This window comes from Barbatula barbatula, assembly GCF_947034865.1.
Source record: "Barbatula barbatula genome assembly, chromosome: 19".
NCBI classification, from domain to species: Eukaryota; Metazoa; Chordata; class Actinopteri; order Cypriniformes; family Nemacheilidae; genus Barbatula; species Barbatula barbatula.
In genome coordinates this window covers 17,192,102-17,211,070 of record NC_136782.1, presented here as the reverse complement: position 1 = coordinate 17,211,070, position 18,969 = coordinate 17,192,102, and the positions used below count along the sequence as shown (strand labels likewise).

General features: G+C 37.5%; 1 protein-coding gene across 1 annotated transcript in view; it reads left to right on the top strand.

The window, feature by feature from the left end:
- The first annotated feature begins 289 nt into the window (after positions 1–289).
- The window catches only part of frem2b (FRAS1 related extracellular matrix 2b), a 66,488-nt gene continuing 47,808 nt past the window's right edge, over positions 290–18,969 (top strand). Inside the window, exons 1-2 of the mRNA XM_079481919.1 lie at positions 290–4,877; positions 8,211–8,300. Coding sequence (XP_079338045.1) covers positions 305–4,877; positions 8,211–8,300 — 4,663 coding nt within the window. The 5' untranslated portion in view covers positions 290–304. The remainder of the gene's footprint in view (positions 4,878–8,210; positions 8,301–18,969) is intronic.

Below are 18,969 nucleotides of genomic sequence, written 5' to 3'. Positions count from 1 at the left end.
CTCAGAAGATGCTATTCTTGTCGCAAATAATGGAATACGGGTGCCCTTCGGCAGGTCTGTTTACATCGATCCGATCAATGACTTGGTTATTCAAGTTCAGCCCGGCGACAAGTGCACCATAACGGTTCTGGAGAACGATCCATTATCACAGAGACCAGGACAGCTGTCCCCGAAAAAGTTTCCTTGTCTATTCGGTCCTAACGATGTAAAGTACTCGCATTTCGGATCTACGAGCCCTTCAAAAGACAGGGTGAGACTTCAGCTGAGGTACGACACGCAGACTGACACAGTTATTATTCCCTTTATGATGGAAGTGGAGGTGATCTTCACCCAGCTTGAGGTTTTAACCAAACACATGCCTCTAGTAGTAGAGAAGCTGCTTGGGATGAGTAACTCCATTGATAGGAAAATCCTGGAGTTCACATATGACAGAAATGCTCACGTGTGTAAAATGACATCTCTGGCCAGTGGCGGCACTTTGCCGAGATATGGAAAGCTGGTTGACGATGGACAGTTAGGGAAACCTGTGGACTGCGATGAATTTGTGAGGATGAACGTACGGTATCAGCACACTTTTGCACATCGCTCCCCGAACAGGGATTATATTGCCATGTATTTAGAATTACAGGACAAAGAAGCGAACATACTGAAGCAAGAGTTTTTCCAAGTTGTGGTGATCATAAAGGAGGGCGAGGAGAACACCGCTCCCAAACCAAGTTTTGTGGCCATGATGATGATGGAGGTCGATCAGTTTGTGATGACGGCCATTACCCACGACATGCTGGCGGCTGAGGATGTCGAATCTAATCCTGATGATTTAATCTTTAACATCACTTCCCCGCTGTCTTTTGAGGAAGGCTACATTGTCAGCACAGATGACAGGAATTTGCCTATCACGACTTTTTATCAGAAGGACCTGAAGGATCTTAAAATAGCCTATAAACCTCCTTCCGTGGATTCGGATGCTGAGAGGATTTTCCAGATTGAGTTTGTGGTTGTAGATACCGAGGGCGCCATGTCAGACCACTTTGCCTTTATGATAGTGGTTAAACCTATGAACACACTAGCACCGGTCGTGACCCGTAATACGGGGCAACTTTTGTATGAGGGTCAGTCCAGGCCGCTGTTCAGCTCTGATAACTTGCAAATTAGTGATGAGGACAATTTAGACCACGTCCAGATAACTGTTATCGATGGGCTGCGTCGCGGAGAGCTCACGGTACTCGGTTCGAGGCGCAAATACTTCACCCCAGCAGATCTTGATGTAGGTAGTGTTATCTACCAACACGATGGCAGTGATACATACAGCGATAATATAATTTTCAGAATGACGGATGGTAAACACGAAGTTGAGTTTTTATTTCCCATCACTGTGGTGCCAACCGACGATGAGCCTCCTATAATTAATGCCAACACAGGTTTAATCCTATTCAAAAACCAAATGATGCCCATTTCCCCTTTAACGCTTAGTGCGGCAGATATAGATTCGGAGGATTCAACAATTAAATTTATTTTGGCGCCTCCCTACTCTACAATCGGAGAAGTAATACTTAGGCAGTCAGATGCACCTGAGGATCCGTCCACGTGGAGGTTCAATGCGGAAGATGAAATGTATGAGAAAGTAGTGACAGAATGGTTCCAGCAAGACATCACGGATGAGAAGCTGTTTTATAGACACATCGGACCACATAATACAAAAACCATCATGGACCAGTTTAATTTTTACGTGCAAGATGATAACGACCCCCCAAATCAATCAGGTGAAAGCTCATTCTTCATAAAAGTTCTCCCTATTGATGATATTCCTCCCGAGCTGTATCAAGGGACCACCTTGCAAGTGACCGTACATGAGTATCACCTCACATATTTTCGAAAGAAATTCTTACGCTACACAGATTTAGACTCAGAAGATAGGGATTTAAAATACACCATTACCCAGCCACCCACAGACACAGATGAAAACAGCCCTGGCATTTTGGGAACAATCGTATTGACGGAGAGTCCACACATAGAGGTCACCGAATTCACGCAGGCACAGATAAATCATCACAAGATCGCATACAAACCTCCCGATCTAGAGCTTGGAATAACTCCACACGTGGTGCAGTTTCACTACAAAGTTGAAGACACTGCAGGAAACAGTGCAGACGGACTTTTTACCATATTTTTACAACCTGTTGACAACAAGCCGCCTCATATCACAAACACTGGTTTCACCATACTGGAGCGAGGTTTGCACGTCATCACACGCCTCGAGTTAGACACCACGGATGCAGACACGGACAGCTCACAGATACTCTTTACAATCACCCAACCTCCAAAGCATGGTCAGATTAAATACACATTCACTGATATGACTAAAGGAGATTCATTTAACCTGCAAGATATATCCAATGGTAGAATATCATATGTTCACAACGGAGAAGAGTCAACTAGCGATTTCTTCAAACTGGATGTTAGCGACGGTGTCCATGTTGTCACAATCACTGTCAGGATTAACGTTAAACCCATTGATGATGAAACTCCTACTATAAGTCTTCCAGAGGGGACTATTGGTTCTTACATTGATGTTTTGGAGAACGGAGCAACTGAGATCACCACCAACGTTATTCGGGGTCGAGACGAGGACACCGATGACCTCAGACTGACCTTTATAGTGGATGATCCCCCAGTGTTTGGTGAGATATTAGTGAATGGTGTGCCATCCAATAGATTTTCTCAAGCAGACATGATAAGTGGTTTGGTGGTCTATGCACACATGAGCGGAGAAATTGGCTTTACAACAAAACGCGACTTCTTTAATCTTACTCTCACTGATATGTCTGATGAATGGACTGTGGGGGGTAATAAAATCAAAGGGGTGCAAGTGCAGGTCACCATTTTGCCATTGGACAGTCAGGCCCCTGAGGTCTTTATCGGCCCCCCGTTTCGTGTGGTGGAGGGGGAGAAGAATGTCATTGACATTTTGCACATTAGCGCTAATGATATAGACACACCTAACGATGACCTTCTTTGCACTATTATCGTACAGCCCACCTCAGGGTACGTTGAGAACATCTCTCCAGCTCCAGGCTCTGAGAAATCCAGAACAGGTATTGCCATTAGCGCTTTCACCATCAAAGACATTAAGGAAAATCACATTTATTATGTACAAAGCATCCACAAAGGTGTTGAGCCCGTCGAGGACAGGTTTACTTTTAGATGTTCAGATGGGATTAACTTCTCAGAGAGGCACTTTTTCCCGATCGTGATCATACCAGCTAATGATGAAAAGCCTGAGATTCATATGAGAGAGTTCGTGGTGATGGAAGGCATGAGCATGGTGATTGACACACCGATATTAAACGGAGCCGACATTGATATTCCGGCGGATGAACTCACGTTTATAATTTCAAAGCCTCCTAAACACGGATATATTTTCAATCAGCTCACCACAGGCACCGTTCCTGTGACAAACTTCACCCTGGATCAGATACGAGAGGCTTCGAGTATTGTGTACGAGCACGACAATTCGGAAACCACGGAGGACAGTTTTGAAGTTCTGCTCACCGATGGGAAATTCACAGTGCAGAAAACCGTGATGATCATGTTGATTTTAGTTGACGATGAAACTCCAAGAATGGCAATTAATGATGGCCTTGAAATAGAAATAGGGGATGTCAAAATAATCAATAACAAAGTTTTAAAAGCAACTGATCTGGATACAGAAGACAGCACTTTGACCTACATCATCCGTTATGGTCCTAACCAAGGTATTTTACAAAAGAGAACTTCATCCGGACTGCTAGTAAACATAACCGTTGGTATGAACTTCACGCAAAATGAGATTGACCAAGATTTGATCATGTACATTCACAACGGACAAGAGGGAGTCCGCGACCTTATCAAATTTGATGTTACTGATGGAATTAACCCTTTAATCGACAGGTACTTCTATGTAACGGTAGGTGGAATAGATATGGTATTTCCGGATGTGATCAATAAAGGAGTTACTCTTAAAGAAGGTGGACGGGTGACCCTGACCACAGATCTCCTCAGCACCAGCGATCACAACAGTCCCGATGAGCACTTGGTGTTTACTATAACTCGTGCCCCTGTGAGAGGTCACCTCGAGTGCACTGACACACCTGGAATGCCTATTACTTCATTTACTCAACTTCAACTAGCTGGTAGTAAAATGTACTACATCCACACCTCTGATGACGAAGTCAAGATGGACAGCTTTGAGTTTGAGGTGACGGACGGTTACAACCCTGTGTTCCGCACCTTTCGTATTTCTATCACTGACGTGGACAACAAAAAGCCTGTGGTCACCATTCATGGGCTGGTCGTCAGTGAAGGTGAAAAGAAATTAATCACACCTTTTGAGCTTACGGTGGAGGACCGTGATTCCGTCGACCAGCTTTTAAAATTTACCATCACTCAGGTGCCCGTCCATGGCAAGTTGCTGTTCAACAACACCATACCTGTCACTTCCTTCACCAAGCAGGACCTGAATGAAAACATGATCAGCTACAAGCATGATGGGACGGAGTCTGCCTCCGACAGCTTTTCATTTGTAGTGACTGATGGAACTCACACAGACTTTTATGTATTTCCTGACACGATTTATGCAACTCGTAAGCCCCAGATGATGAAAATCACAATTCTTTCAGTGGACAATGGGGTTCCACAGGTGGTGACCAATAAGGGTGGTACGACGTTAAGAATTCTCTCCACTGGGCACTTAGGATTCCTGATTACAAGTAAAACTTTAAAGGCAGAGGACAGAGGCAGTCTTCAAGGAGCAGTGACTTTTAAAGTAACCGTGGGTGCCGAGCATGGCTACCTTATTGATTTGGGCAAAGGCAATGCCCCTATCACCACATTTACCCAAGGTAAGACCTTTGCCTGTAATTGCAAAATAAAATTGTAGAATGACGCTAAAATGTGTCTGTTTTAGAAATCTTTATTGAAGTCATAGTTCACCCTAAAATGAAAATTATGGCACCTGTATTATTTTCTTTCTTTCACAAAAGAAGATATTTTGAAGTATGTGGGTAACCTTACAACGGTGGTAGCAGTTGACTTTAGGTTATTTATTAGTTTGGTGTCCATACGATAGAAGTCAATAGGTACCGCTCTACCCATTCTTCAAAATAGGGATGCGCCCATCCGACATACTGTAACATATATTGTCTTTGCGTTGTTATGAACATGGGGAGCACAGATCCCAGCTACCTCAGAAAGAGAAGATAATTAAAGCACAACATTCTTCGTTCAGGAGGATCTTAACTAAGGAGCAGATGCATTACATTTTTATTCAGGCATTTGACAGACGCTTTTATCCAAAGCGAATTACATAGCATTATACATTTTACATAGGTATCTGCAATCCCTGGGATCAAACCCACAACCTTGCGTTGTTAACGCAATGCTCTTACCACTGAGCTACAGGAAAGCATTAAGGGCATCACTCTGTGTCCGCGATGCGCGTAACTGTAAAGAACATAGAAGCGCATGCATTGAGCGCATCATTCTGTGTCCAGGGGATGGTTGCATAAACTACTTAGACTAGTCTTACAACTTAGTCGTCTCATTTTTTCTTCAAGACTGGTCATAACTTCTTAAAGTCAGTTACATAAAAAGGTAGACTGGTCTGATTGAAATCTGAAAAGGAAGACTGATTGGTCCTAAACAATTGCTAGTCGATGAGGCTAGTTGTTAAGACGCATTCTTTATGCTTTTGGAAAAAATGACCTGACTACATCATAAAGCACATATAGGCCTACTTTTAGGTATTTAATAAATATGTTTTCCTTTAATACAGTACTGAAGAAGTACATAAAAAGTCCAGCACCTTTCTACTTTAAAAGTGAAAATACTTCAGGAAGAAAGTGGTAGATTTGAATGTAGTCAAGCATTAAAATGTAAAAACACAACATTAATTTATGAAATGTAGTTGATAAGAAAGTATGATATATGCTTTATAGTATTTAATTCAATTTTTTCTACAGTAAAAAACACAAATAACACAAATAAAGTGCAGATGTTTGAAAATGTACTAGAAAGTAAAAATAAATAAATGTGTAAGTACTCTCCACCTCTGGCAATAAAAGATATTTAATTCTACATCTGATCAGGAAAAGACAGTGGTAGATCAGATCAGATCAGATCGGGATCAGTATCAGCCGATACTCAGTATTTAGATATCGGATCGGGAAAGGAAAAAGTGGTATCGGAGCAAAATATATTTTTTTCTGTTCTGCAGTAGAAAGAAAATCTTACAGGTTTGAAATGACAGGAGGGTGAGCAAATGATGACATAATTTTCATTTTGGGGTAAACTATTCCTTTAACAAATACTTTGTGAATAATTCATTAACATAAACGCGATCTAACTTTGCATATTTAAATGCATCTGTTAAAGTGATGCACAGATGTGTCAGCATTATGTGTGAGAAACCTGCATTTACATGAATACTGTGAGAATATTGGATTAACATAAACATGATTTTTACATGATTGTAGGCCTGTTTAATGGACTAAATAAGGCTGTGAGCTTGATTCTCAAATGTTAAAAGTGCTCCAAGCTATTATTTAATGAAGCAACACCTAAAATACCCAAACTTGCTTTGGAGTATTGAATCAGAAACGAATGATAAAATCGTTGAAATGCAGTCAGAGTGTATAGCAATACATTTAATGTACTGTATAGCTCAGATAATTCAGTCTTGGAAGAATTTGATGAGAAATTGTTATATTGTAAATCCTTTCATTGGACAGAACACTTATCAAATATTTGCAATGTGAATATAAACTGTTGAAATCACTTTTAAGAGTTGGAAACATGCACACATTGCATTGGTTTCAACATGTTTTTGACTTGAAATAAGACAATAATTCATACAGTTGGTATGGGGCTAAATTAAGTTCAGTAAGTTATATGCCTAAGAGCTTAGTAATGTTGTAAAAACTTTAGTAAATGTCAAAACTAGTGTGAGACGTGCTCAATATGCCATTGTGTTTCCCCTTTCTGAATAACCTAATTTTTAAGCATTCTCTTTGAATATTTCAAGAGAATTTAACTCTGTTGGGGGTGTTGGTGTGCACTACTGACAGTAAATGAAGTTGCTGAGACCTTGTGGGCATTTGAAAATTATGGGTTTGCATTTTTATGAGCTGGCCGCTTTGAAGAGAAATGTTTTGACATCAAATATTGAAGACAGGCTGGGCTGTAGACATAAGACCCTCTTAGAGATACCACATGCTCTTAAATTGAAGCGTATGAGAGGAGGATAAAGAAATGCATGATTGGTGATGATGAATTGGTACCTTATATTGTATATTGCTGTAAACGAAGATATACTATACCTCAGACATAATGTAGACCGGTGCATTCGAGTTTTTAATGGGGCAGATGGGTAAAATGACCTTATTTGAAAAAGATTTTCAATACGATTCACAGAGAACAGTTTGTATCTGTGTATTTTCACATTATAGATGCATTTTAATTAGGGGTCTTTGGGATACTTGATTCTGATTGGTCAGACATATTTGGTCTCTTATTACTTTGCAATTATTACAGGTTACAGGTTATTACAATAACTCTGAATAAATGAACAAATTGATTTGTGTTCAAAAAAGTTTAGCAGTCATACAAAATAAGGGTTATTTAACAGCAATGACCAGCTGACTATACCTTATCCCTTTTTAATTTAAAGGGACAGTTCACCTAAAAATCTCAATTCTGCCATCATTTCCTCACCCTCAAGTTGTTCCAAATTTTTATAATTTATAAATCTTTATAATCTTTATAAATGAGAGAAAAATACTTGGAAGAATGCTTGTAACCAAACAGTTCTTAGCCACCATTGACTACCATAGTGGGAAAAATTACAGTGGTTGTCAGAACTGTTTTCTTTCCTACATTCTTCAAACTATCTTATTTTTGTTCAACAGAGCAAAGAAATGTATAAAGCAATTTTTCCCACTATGGTAGTCAATGGTGGCCAAGAACTGTTTGGTTACAAGCATGCTTCCAAGAATTTTTCTCTTTGTTCATGAGATTTGGAACAACTTGAGGGTGAGTAAATAAAGGCAGAATTTTCATTTTGGGTGAACCGTTCCTTTAATACAGCTTATATTCAACCTATCAGTATATATAACTTGACTTCTGTAGTTCTGTATACTTATAAAAACACTCATCTGTTTGAACACTTCCTCCCTCAGCTGACATCGATGACATGCACATATGCTACGTGCTACGAGACGGAGACAATGCCACAAGCGACATTTTCTACTTTTCCATTGAAGACAACGGTAGGATATTTCAACTCGATTTATTTTTTTTGCCCGGGGGGGGTTAAAATAAGACTGGTTGGATTACAAACGTGTGCATCATTATTCATGTGTCTTCAAGTTGCGTCAAGTGTTTGTGAGGGTGTTACGGTGCAATAATAATAACTAGATTTGGCAGAGAAGGCTTTTTCTTCTGGGATGTCGTTTTATTGACACGCCGGTATATTGAGGTGGAAAACTCCCGTGCAGCTCAGACTGGGTTTTAATCATTTTATTTGAAAACTATATTTAATAGCTGATGCTGATAGGTTGAGGGAAAGTTTCCAATTATAAATCTGCCATCTGCACTTAGCCAGTTCTGTAGACGTCCCTGGATACGTTATTAGGAAAATATTGCTTCAATGCCGAATAACATTAGTGCTGATATGTTAGAAACGTGTGCTTCGCTTTGAAGATTACTTGTGAAATCTTTCGGCTATATTTAACCATCATAATGTGTCTGATGAAAAGGTGAGACGTTTGTGTTAGTACTGAGCTTTTTAAGACTTATTTGATAATGCTGTAAGTTTAATAATAGACCTGCTTGATTTGAACTTCTCATTTAGGTTATCTTGACTTTTCTAGTTTTTTGGCAGAGCCGTGTTTGTTTCTTTCACCTTCAGTCTTGTATATGAAGGGAACAAAATTATCGTCTCACCTCCCACTTTCAGTCTTCTCGACCTCCGTTGGAATATTTGGTAAAAGACAGCATCCTTTTGCAAAGCACTTGGTGAAAACTTAAATGTGTTTACAAATGACAGAGGGGTAATTGATCTTGATTCTTGGGTGACGACTAAATGGAAGCTTTTCACATGGGCTGGTTTGACCATACTCATTCAAGTAGGGCTATTTATCATTTCTTTGTATAGTAAAAGCATTCGATGAAGAAGAAGACTTAGTTGTTTTTTATAGATTTGGCATGCTGTTGTTGTTCAAGGTGCATGCTAAGACTACAAAGAGTCTGTGTCTTTCAGAATTTGGCATGTGTGTGTGTGTGCCTTCAGAATTTTGGCATTTATACAATGGGATTATGCAGAATGTTGTCATACACTCAGTTCGGGGATCAAGACGCCCTCATTGTGTCTTGTGGCTGTTGTTTGTTTTTCAAACGAAGCTTTTTCAGTTTTTGTAACATCAGATGATGAGTAATTGGCTGGTTGGTTCTTCAAAGTCAGGGACTGTTGGCCCAGTGGATATACAGAACATAAAATTTCATAAAACACTTACACTAGTTTATTTATTCCAACAGTGCATGTACATGCATGACATGACCATTTTAATTTTTATTAACAATTAAGAATTTCATCACATCTGGTTTGTTTGTGTTTTGTGCTGTAAATTGTGATTAAAATAACATTGACATGTAAACATTTTGACACGTTTACACAAAGTGATTTACAGTGCATTCGAGGAATAATTGTTTTAGCATGTGTGTTCTCTGGGATCTAAACCTACAACCTTTGCACTGCCAACACAATTTTATGTATCTATGATAAACTAAATTTAGTAATGTTTTGCAAATTTATATAACGTATAATTTAACTCCTAATGATCCCTGGAATAGAAGAGCAAGGCAGAAGTAGAAGGAACAAGGAAAAATTAATAAATGGTATTTTTCAATATGACTTTACAAATATGCCCACGTGTGCATTAGATTGAAGGTATATAGTTCATCCAATTTTTTTTATTTGTATCCACCCTGTATATGACATAACACAAAATTAACACAAAATTCCCATTGACTTCCATTGTATGGACACAAAACCATCTCAAAATATCCTCTTTTGGGTTCCACAGAAAACAGGTTTTGAATGACATAAGGGTTAATAATTGGTTTTTGGGTGAAATATCCCTTTAAGGAGCTTTAAGAAGTTGCTGAAAGTGACGTCACAAATCTATTTCCAAATGCGAAGAACTTATTCTTTAATGTGTGTTTTTGTGTGGCTTTGTGTAGCTATCTTAAAAGATCTGCACCTCAATAATAAGACAGAATGTGTCCTCACCCTCACGTAACACCTGTGAAATGGATGTGATAAGATCTAGAAACCCTCAGACCCTCTTTCAGGGCAAGTATTTCTTAATATTTGTTTACTGATGAGTGCTTCTGTTCCTCCCCCTGAAAAGGTGCATGGCATGTTTAATAAATTGCACCTTCCTGGTGAACTGGTTTCTGCAGCGAAGACATGTTAAGAACTTCAAAAGCAACCCAGAACTCATGATTTTCTTGCCTACACGCGGCTGCTGTTGCTAGTCACATTGAACTTTTTAATTAAATCATTGTGATATTCAATGCACGCTCGGTCTAATTGCTGACCTGGGGTCAGTCTGAGAATTTCATTCGTGAAAGGTCTGCTTATGAAACCGACTTGAAAAATCCAATATGGGATCATTGATGGAGAGGCTGCCGGGCCGTTGATGTTATTTGCAGGCATGAGAGCTGGCGTGGCAGCCACAGCAATTCCCCAGGTAGCGCCTGCGGCTGGTTTAGAGACCGCGTAACAGGCATCCGTGCTGGATTGTGAGCGCTCAGGCACAGCTGTACGCTGTCAAGTTTCTACAGCCCAAATCGTCCTGCATACTGAAAGAAAAATATAAGTAAATAAATAAATGAAGATTAAGGTAGAGCAAAGTGATGTTTGGTCTAAGCATTCATGGTGGGATAATATAAGACATTGTGAACTGTGTGATATTGCACTGAACAAGTAGTCAAGCAGGTGTTTGGTTGCTTTTGCAGATGAAGTCTTTGAAGGTTAAGATGATTAAAGTCGATGAAATGCTTCTGGTTTTGTTGAAAGATAAAGCAATGAGGCATTACTGTGTTTAAATCTCCCTTCTTGGATACACAAATATTCATAAATATCTTTTAATCCCCGGTTTGAACTGTGAGGACATTTAGTATTCTGGACTGTTGAGGGTTCACTTTCAGAATCATAATCAGATTATTTTTTACTTGGTGGTTTATTATTATATATTATATTATAGTGTTGTGGTTATATTTTGTAGTTATTAATATTTTCATATTTACCGTTTTTATGATCATTTGAGTTAGATTTTTTACATGCTTTATTATGTGCTGTCATTTTATCATTTATTTGCTTATTTTTTATGTTGCCATATAAGCTGAATTTATTTTTGTTTTAGTCTTATGTCTCAAATTTAGTTTATGTTGTTTTTTTATATTTAGACCAATTTTATATTTTATAAATGTTTCATTTAAATAACTTAGGTAAACTATCATTTGCTTTGCTTTAAAGGACAATGGAGCAATGCATATTTAAGTACTCATAATATATCACATACAGTAATGTGAAAAATTCAAATGTGCAACACTGTGTACATATAGGGTCTGAAATATACAGTGTATGTTACAAATTACTTTAAATGCATTGCATGTTGCAGAATAGCAGATGCATTTGAGTTATTGACTCACTGTACATACTGCAGCATCTTAGTTTTTTTTTACAGAATTAAAAATCTAACATATAGTTCTCCAACTATCTTGTTTATTTTCTCCACAGAACACATATATATCTGACGCTAACAACTTTCCCAACTGCTTTATGTGTCAAAGTTGGCAAACGTCAAATCCTCTGTGAAACCATTTTTAGTACACGGCGGGAATCTGAGCCAAGGGCTTTTCTATTGCTTTTAGGAGAGACCTCCAACGGATCTGCTGCCAACTAACAGCCTTCATTTGGAGAGCAATCTCTACTCCTTTCATAAAGTGATGTTGATGAATTACTTTTACTAGATGGAAGCTGGCCTCCATTAAAGCTGGAGAGGGCCGAAGGGTATTGACAACAGATTAATTTTGACCTTCATAACCACTTTGAAACCTAAATGACTTTTTTTCTGTAATTACAAACAGGTCACGCTTGAATACAAATTATATAAGAAAAATGACTGGAGACGCACTTTACATAAATATGATTCCCTGTTGGTTCTTCATTGACAGCTTTGAACTGGACCTGTAGTTTTTCTCAACGTTGCAGCAGATGTATGTTACTTGTCATGGTGGCAGATACAGACTTAAATAGGACAGTTACCTACATGTGTCCTCATTTGTACTGTCAAGTCACGTCATAAAAACACTCAGAGAACAATTGAAGGTTTCTCTTCTATAGCCCACGAGACTTAATAAAGTTCTTTCATCATTTACTCACCATCATGTCATTTCAAGCCGCATGAGTTTCTTCTGCGGAAAACGAAAGAAGATATTTTGAAGTACGTTAGAGACTAAACAACATTGGACCCCACTGACTTCTATTGTATGGAATTTTCCCTTCGTTTAGAAATTAACGAAATAATGTTCTTTTTAATGTGTGGGACAATTTTCAATGCATTTTCTCACTGGTCTGAATAAAATCCTTTAGGATTGTAGAGGGATCAAGTCAAAAACAAGAGTCGACGTTGGCCGTAATCATTGCAGTGAATTGCTTTTGGTGGGCTATTTGAGAAACCTGTCAGATTGCTGAGTGGAGATTAACCGAAAGTGTGCTTTTCTTTAGTTTTAACTCTATAACCTTTCCACTCAAAGGTGCCCCAGTGGACAAGCTTTGGATGAAGACGTTTGGTCTGGTTTTTGTTTAGTGGATGGATGTGGGGGCCAGTCTTTGGCATGTTTCTTGAAGTTAATTGTTCTGTGTCGCCAGCTTAACTCCTCCCCCTGATTCTTCCCTCTGATTCTGCACCTTTTCTTCAGTAAATTGGGCTTACCTGAACACACACAAGTTCTGGCATTGCCTGTGGCTTGTTTGTGGAGCTTTAGAGAAGCTGTCTGCCTCCAACCTCTAATCCACTCAGTCAGTCAATGGAGAAGACGTCCCTACTGAAAGATTCCTGCCTGCACCTTTGCTCTTTGTTTGCAATTCCTGCCTGTCTCTCCTCTTGTTTGTCTCTGTGTCCATTGGCTCCAGGGGGACTTGTATTGTGTGTGGGTGTCCGAGAAATGCATACATGCATAGAGTGTTTATATAGTTGTGCTATTTCATGTTTTTTTTTTATTAAACGATCTTGGATGGATTATACATGTCGCATCTTTGAAGTAAGAGCCAGCTGCTGACTATCTGAAATGTTTTTTTCTCTTTCAAATTCTAGAAGTGAGCTCATTTAAATCAGAATTTTAATAATCTTTTCTTGGCATGATATTTTATCAAAACACAAGTCTTAAACACAAACTTAGGTTTGAGAATGAAACTGCAACAGCTTTGCCAGCGGCCTGCTTAAACTGAATTAAAACGATTTGAAACGATTCGTTCTATTAAAAGTTTGGGTTTATTCCAGTAACCATAAAATATGCTGAGCCAGAATCACTTAACAGCTTCGTTTTTGCTCAAAAATTTGTATCTCCAGCAATCCTGAGTTGAATTTTTAGTCATTGTGATTTATGCTGTGTTCACACCAAATACGATTTTTGTAATTTTGTGGGAGTAAATTACATACAAAGTCAATGCAAAGACGTGAATAGATGCGAACTCGTGGCAGGTGATGCATTCACGGCAATCTCGTAAAGTTTAAAATAAAGGATTTGTCAGTTCACGTCACTCGCGTGAAAATAACTAAAGAGCGAGGAATGCGATTGTTCACGTTTGGTTTGAACACGGCATTAGTGCTGTTCCATGATTTATCACGATAAATCGCATCCAGAATAAAAGTTTGTTTACATAATATATGTCTGTGCACTCTGCATATTTACGTTGTATTTATAAACACATGGCTGTGTATATATATATTTATATATATATATAAATTAAAGTTATACAGCATATAAACATTTATTCATTTTAACATATCGTGTATGTGTTTATCAAAATTATACTATTGCACCTTACTCACAAAAGTCAGTCATAAAAGTGAATATTTTGTATTGTTCAGCGACGGTGGAGGGTCTTTTTCCATCTCAACGCCACCTCACTCTAATCTCAGGTTAGCAGGGATATTATGTTTCAACACATGCCATGGGGTGGTGTGAAGACAACAAGCTCACACATGCACCAGGCAGGTCAAAGAGTCTCTGGAGGGCTTTATCGTCCTATCTTCATAGCGGATGTGCACTGATCAGCATTTGTGCACATTCCATTATTAATAAAAAAGACCACCTTTAGCTTCATGGAATTGGCCCCCTCAGATCCTAATTCACATCCTTTGGCGATAAAAGCTTTCATAATTACATGTTGAACGGGATCATAAATGTTACGATGTGGGTTTCGCCGCAACCTATTTTGAGCGATAGAAGCAAACATGCTCTCAGGCGCATTCCCCAATGCAGAGGCAATAAAACATTCGGTCAGGTAGGTAGTGATTTTGACACAGATTCACACAAACCATCTGGGCCTTTATTACAGATCTTGTACATCTAACAGCTGCTGCCCACTAAGGTGTCATTATTTTTTTGCCGGGGTTGATGTTTCAGAAGGAGAGTATTCCTTCATAGAGACATATTGTCTCAAAGTTTAAAGATAAAAGAGTTATTGAACAATTATGAGTTCCTCCCCATCCCCCTCTTCACACTTGAGCTAGTTTGAGTGGGAGTTATTGTATGTTTCTCATCAGCATCGGTTGGGCTTTGTAGGTCATGAGAACATTTCAATGCCACTTAGCACTTGTGTCTTGTCTATTGTTGAATTACACAAAGCAACAATGAGGGTTCTACACATGTACGATATAAGCACGTCATCTCAAGAGGTTTGAAAAAAAGTTTATTTTGTACAGACACTTAATTTAAGGCTTAATACACATGGCAGTGATTTTATCAACATAGATTCTCTGTATCTGTCTGTATTTAGGACTTTCACTTTTGCCACTGCAAATTGTTGTTGTTACTTCACTACATTATGATGCACATATCATAATTTTTACTCCTCTACATTTTATAAATAAATGTTGTTGTTCTTTTAACTTTTTAATACGGAAGTAAATCAAAAACTAGTATATTTAGTTTTACTTTACTTTCAAAAGTGGGAAAGTTCTAGATTTTTGAATAACGTACTTGAGTCAAAGTAAAACTACTTCACTACTATACATCTTTGGTTGATGTGTACAAAATAAATTGCACAGTAATTATTTAAATATTAGAACTTGCAAATGCCTACCTAGGATTCTCAAATGAGATCTCAACAATGTCACAAATTGAGCTCAGATTTGCCAAGTCTGATCAATAGTCAGTGTTATTGAAGATTTCAATATGAAGTCAAATTCCAGTTTATTTTAGCGATACAATCTACAATCATTTTATAGTTCCATACCGTTCATTTATTTAAAAAATTGTCATTTATATTTGTATTCCTCCAAAGCAAGAGAAACATCTGAGACTGAGTTGATACTTAGAGGTAAATGAAACGCAACCAAGAACCAAGTGATTCAAAGGCCCCAGTTGTGCCTTTGAATCGCATTACATATGTCATCAACAAAGACATGCTTTTGCGTTCATCTTCTGCTGCTAAGACAACTTTTTTAGGTTAACAGTGCAAGTGTTACTAAGCAACACACTTTTGCTTTATCACTACACCCTTCAGCAAGACATTTGATCCCAAGCTCTCTTACTAGTCTAGTCTTGTAGTCAGTGTATTGTAAATCACCTTCAAAACATTTAAAAGTATAAAGTTGATCTATAGTAAGTAGATTCTATTTGAGTGTTCCTGTGTGTTTGGTCATATTTTAGCTGCGAAGGGGTCTAACCCCTATCATGTCACCACTTTTGTGTTTCGGGGTCTCTGCACAGGTTCACATGCCTCAGACACATTCTGTCCAGGCTTGCCCCGTCAGATCACTGTGCATGTCGTCATTCACTCCCTCAGGATGTTGCTCCTGCGGTGGAGCGTTCCAAGACGAGTTTTTACCAGGCTACACATTCCATTCGATCAGAGTTTACAGAAGACCAGCTATTAAAGTGGGTCAGTTTTTCCATGCCAGTACCTCCTGCATCTCAAAACCTGAATATATAAAATTTCCGGCGCTCAGCATGTGTTGTTGACTTTAGGTATCTTTTGACATGTCCTGCGGTTTGACTGCTACTTGTAAACTGTTTAAAATAGTTTTTTTATGAACGTATATAATTTGTGAACTGGCCTGTGAAACCAAGCTAAAGTCTCAAAAATCTAATCTTAAGAATAATAGTATCAAAATTTTATTTCAAACATTAATCTCACTGTAATTTCAAACTTTTACATGGCCTTACTCAGTCAATATTAAAGATATCAAGGTTATATTTTCACTAGGGATGTGGACGAATGTCTGAATTTTCGAATATTCATCCACAATAACTTTTAGAATGTTATAAGAATATTCCTATTTCTCATAAGAATAAAACTGCGTCACCACAATGTTAAGGTACTGCTAGGGAAGACCTTATAGTTGTCAAGTCTTATTTAATGTGCTTTTATCAACAAAAACTGATTATTGTCGATGCATCTCAAATTAAAATTTATATTGTCACCAAATTTCTCACATTTAATAAAGAAAGTTGTCAAGTCTTCTTCACTTCTTCTGTAATGATTTTATAATATACAGAAAATATAAAAATTATTTGTATGTGTTACTAAATCTTTGTTCACTCAGATCGCAAGCTACACACCGGATGGCGTGTTATGCTCGGCTCACGTCACCATATTAAAATGTTTCAAAACTGGTGAGCCACAGAATTCGTTAACATTACTAATATCAGGTATAAAAATACCAACGTAATATTAAATGATTAACAATAATTCATATAAAACTTAACTTTGATGCGGTTGTTTTTAGTAAATTCATATATACGCAAAAAATATATTAATGCTTGAAACATGAAGATGTACATTTCACTGCAGCTTATGTTAATGAATTTGGCCTTTACATAAGACTGGCACATTTTTCCATTCCTAATACCTGAATTTTCCTTCTAGAAGTTCAAATAGGGTCGTCGCCTTGGATGCTTTTTTTTGTTTGTTTTAAAACACACTGTGATTTCTTACCTTAGTTGGAATAAATAAGCCTATTTTATTTATTGATGCAAATGCAATGCAAAGCTAAACAAGACAGACACTGACCGTAAATGACAAGAAAACTATATTTATATGCGGCGCTGATCAGAAGCTAATATCTTCCTCAGATGACAGTCACATAATAAACAGGGAAACAAGCAATATGGCTCCGTCTTTGTTGCAGGTATTTTTTATGATCTTAACAGTCGGCATGGAGGTATCAAGCCCCTTTATTTATTATCAACATTATAAACATTAAAGCCAGATATTCTTGTCAGATCTGGGTTTTGTTACCGTGAGTTATAGAAGAGCAGCACATTTTCTCCACTGTCGTCGGCTTGTTGAACAGACGTTCACCAGAGTGAAAAAAACCTATATGCTTGTTTTCTTGTTCAACAAGATAACCATATATCACAGACTGTCAATATACATTGCGTTTTGTTCGTTTTGTTTTGTCTGTTTTCTTTTTGTATTATACCGTTCCGCGCAGGTTTAAATGCAGTTTTTATGTATTTTTCAATTTTTTCAACATTAAAAACCTGTATACAGGATATCATATTAATGCCTTATGTATATTTAATGATAATTAGAAGCTTGATGTGAAATTGTGACTAAATAAATACGTAAAAAAATTACGTCATTATTGACTTAATTTAAATAAAGAAATATTTGAATATTAGTTTTTTATGAGCTCAAATGTTCGAATATGAAATTATTGAAAAATGCCCATCACTAATTTTCACAGAATATTCTTTATATTATCACAAAGGAAATTGACTTTAGATGGATTTCCACTGACAGGACATTTTGGTGATTTCAATTTTGGATTTATATATAAGTGGAATATAATTGGTGTGAAATGTTTGCACATTGGGAATTTAATTTATATTTAAAATAACATTAAGACAAAATAATATAAAAAAAATGGAGAAGTAATGACTTAAAGGGACAGTTCGTCTACAAATGAAAATTCCTTAATTATTTACTTTTGTCATTCCAAACTTGAATGACTTTCTAAACACACGTTTTTTGGAAGAACATTGGCCTCCATTGACTTTGTCCATTGGATGGACACAAAATCACAAAAATGTTGAGACATTTCTCAAAATATCATTTTTTTGCTCCACAGAAGAAAGTCATACAGGCGTCTAACAACACGAGGGTAAATATATTATATCAGATTTGTATGTAATATCCCTTTCAAAGTCCATTGTGTTATTTTTTTGGAGGATCTATTGAGAGAAATGCAATACAATATATAATATATACACCTCTGAAGACATTACATTAAGAGTGATGTAAAGACCTTACATAATGAAGTGTTATTTATTACCTAAGATGAGCTATTTCTATCTACATACACCACAGGTCCTCTTGTATGGAATTTGCCATGTTGTTTCTAAAGTAGCCCTGAATGGACATACTGCTCTAGTTTCGTGAATACGTTATCTCATTTGGCAAAGAAGCGAAAACGTGACAACATCTTAGTTCTGTGTAAGCCACCATAGTGCCTCGAAAGGGAGTTGTGGAGTGAGCCGTTGGTTGTAATTCGCAACCTCACCGCTAGATGTCGCTAAATTTCATACACTGATGTTTAAGCATTTATATAAACGTGAAATCTTTATGTTGATTTAAAGAACTTTATTTAGACTGAAGAACATATCTAAACTAAGTGATTATGCAGGAATGTTCTT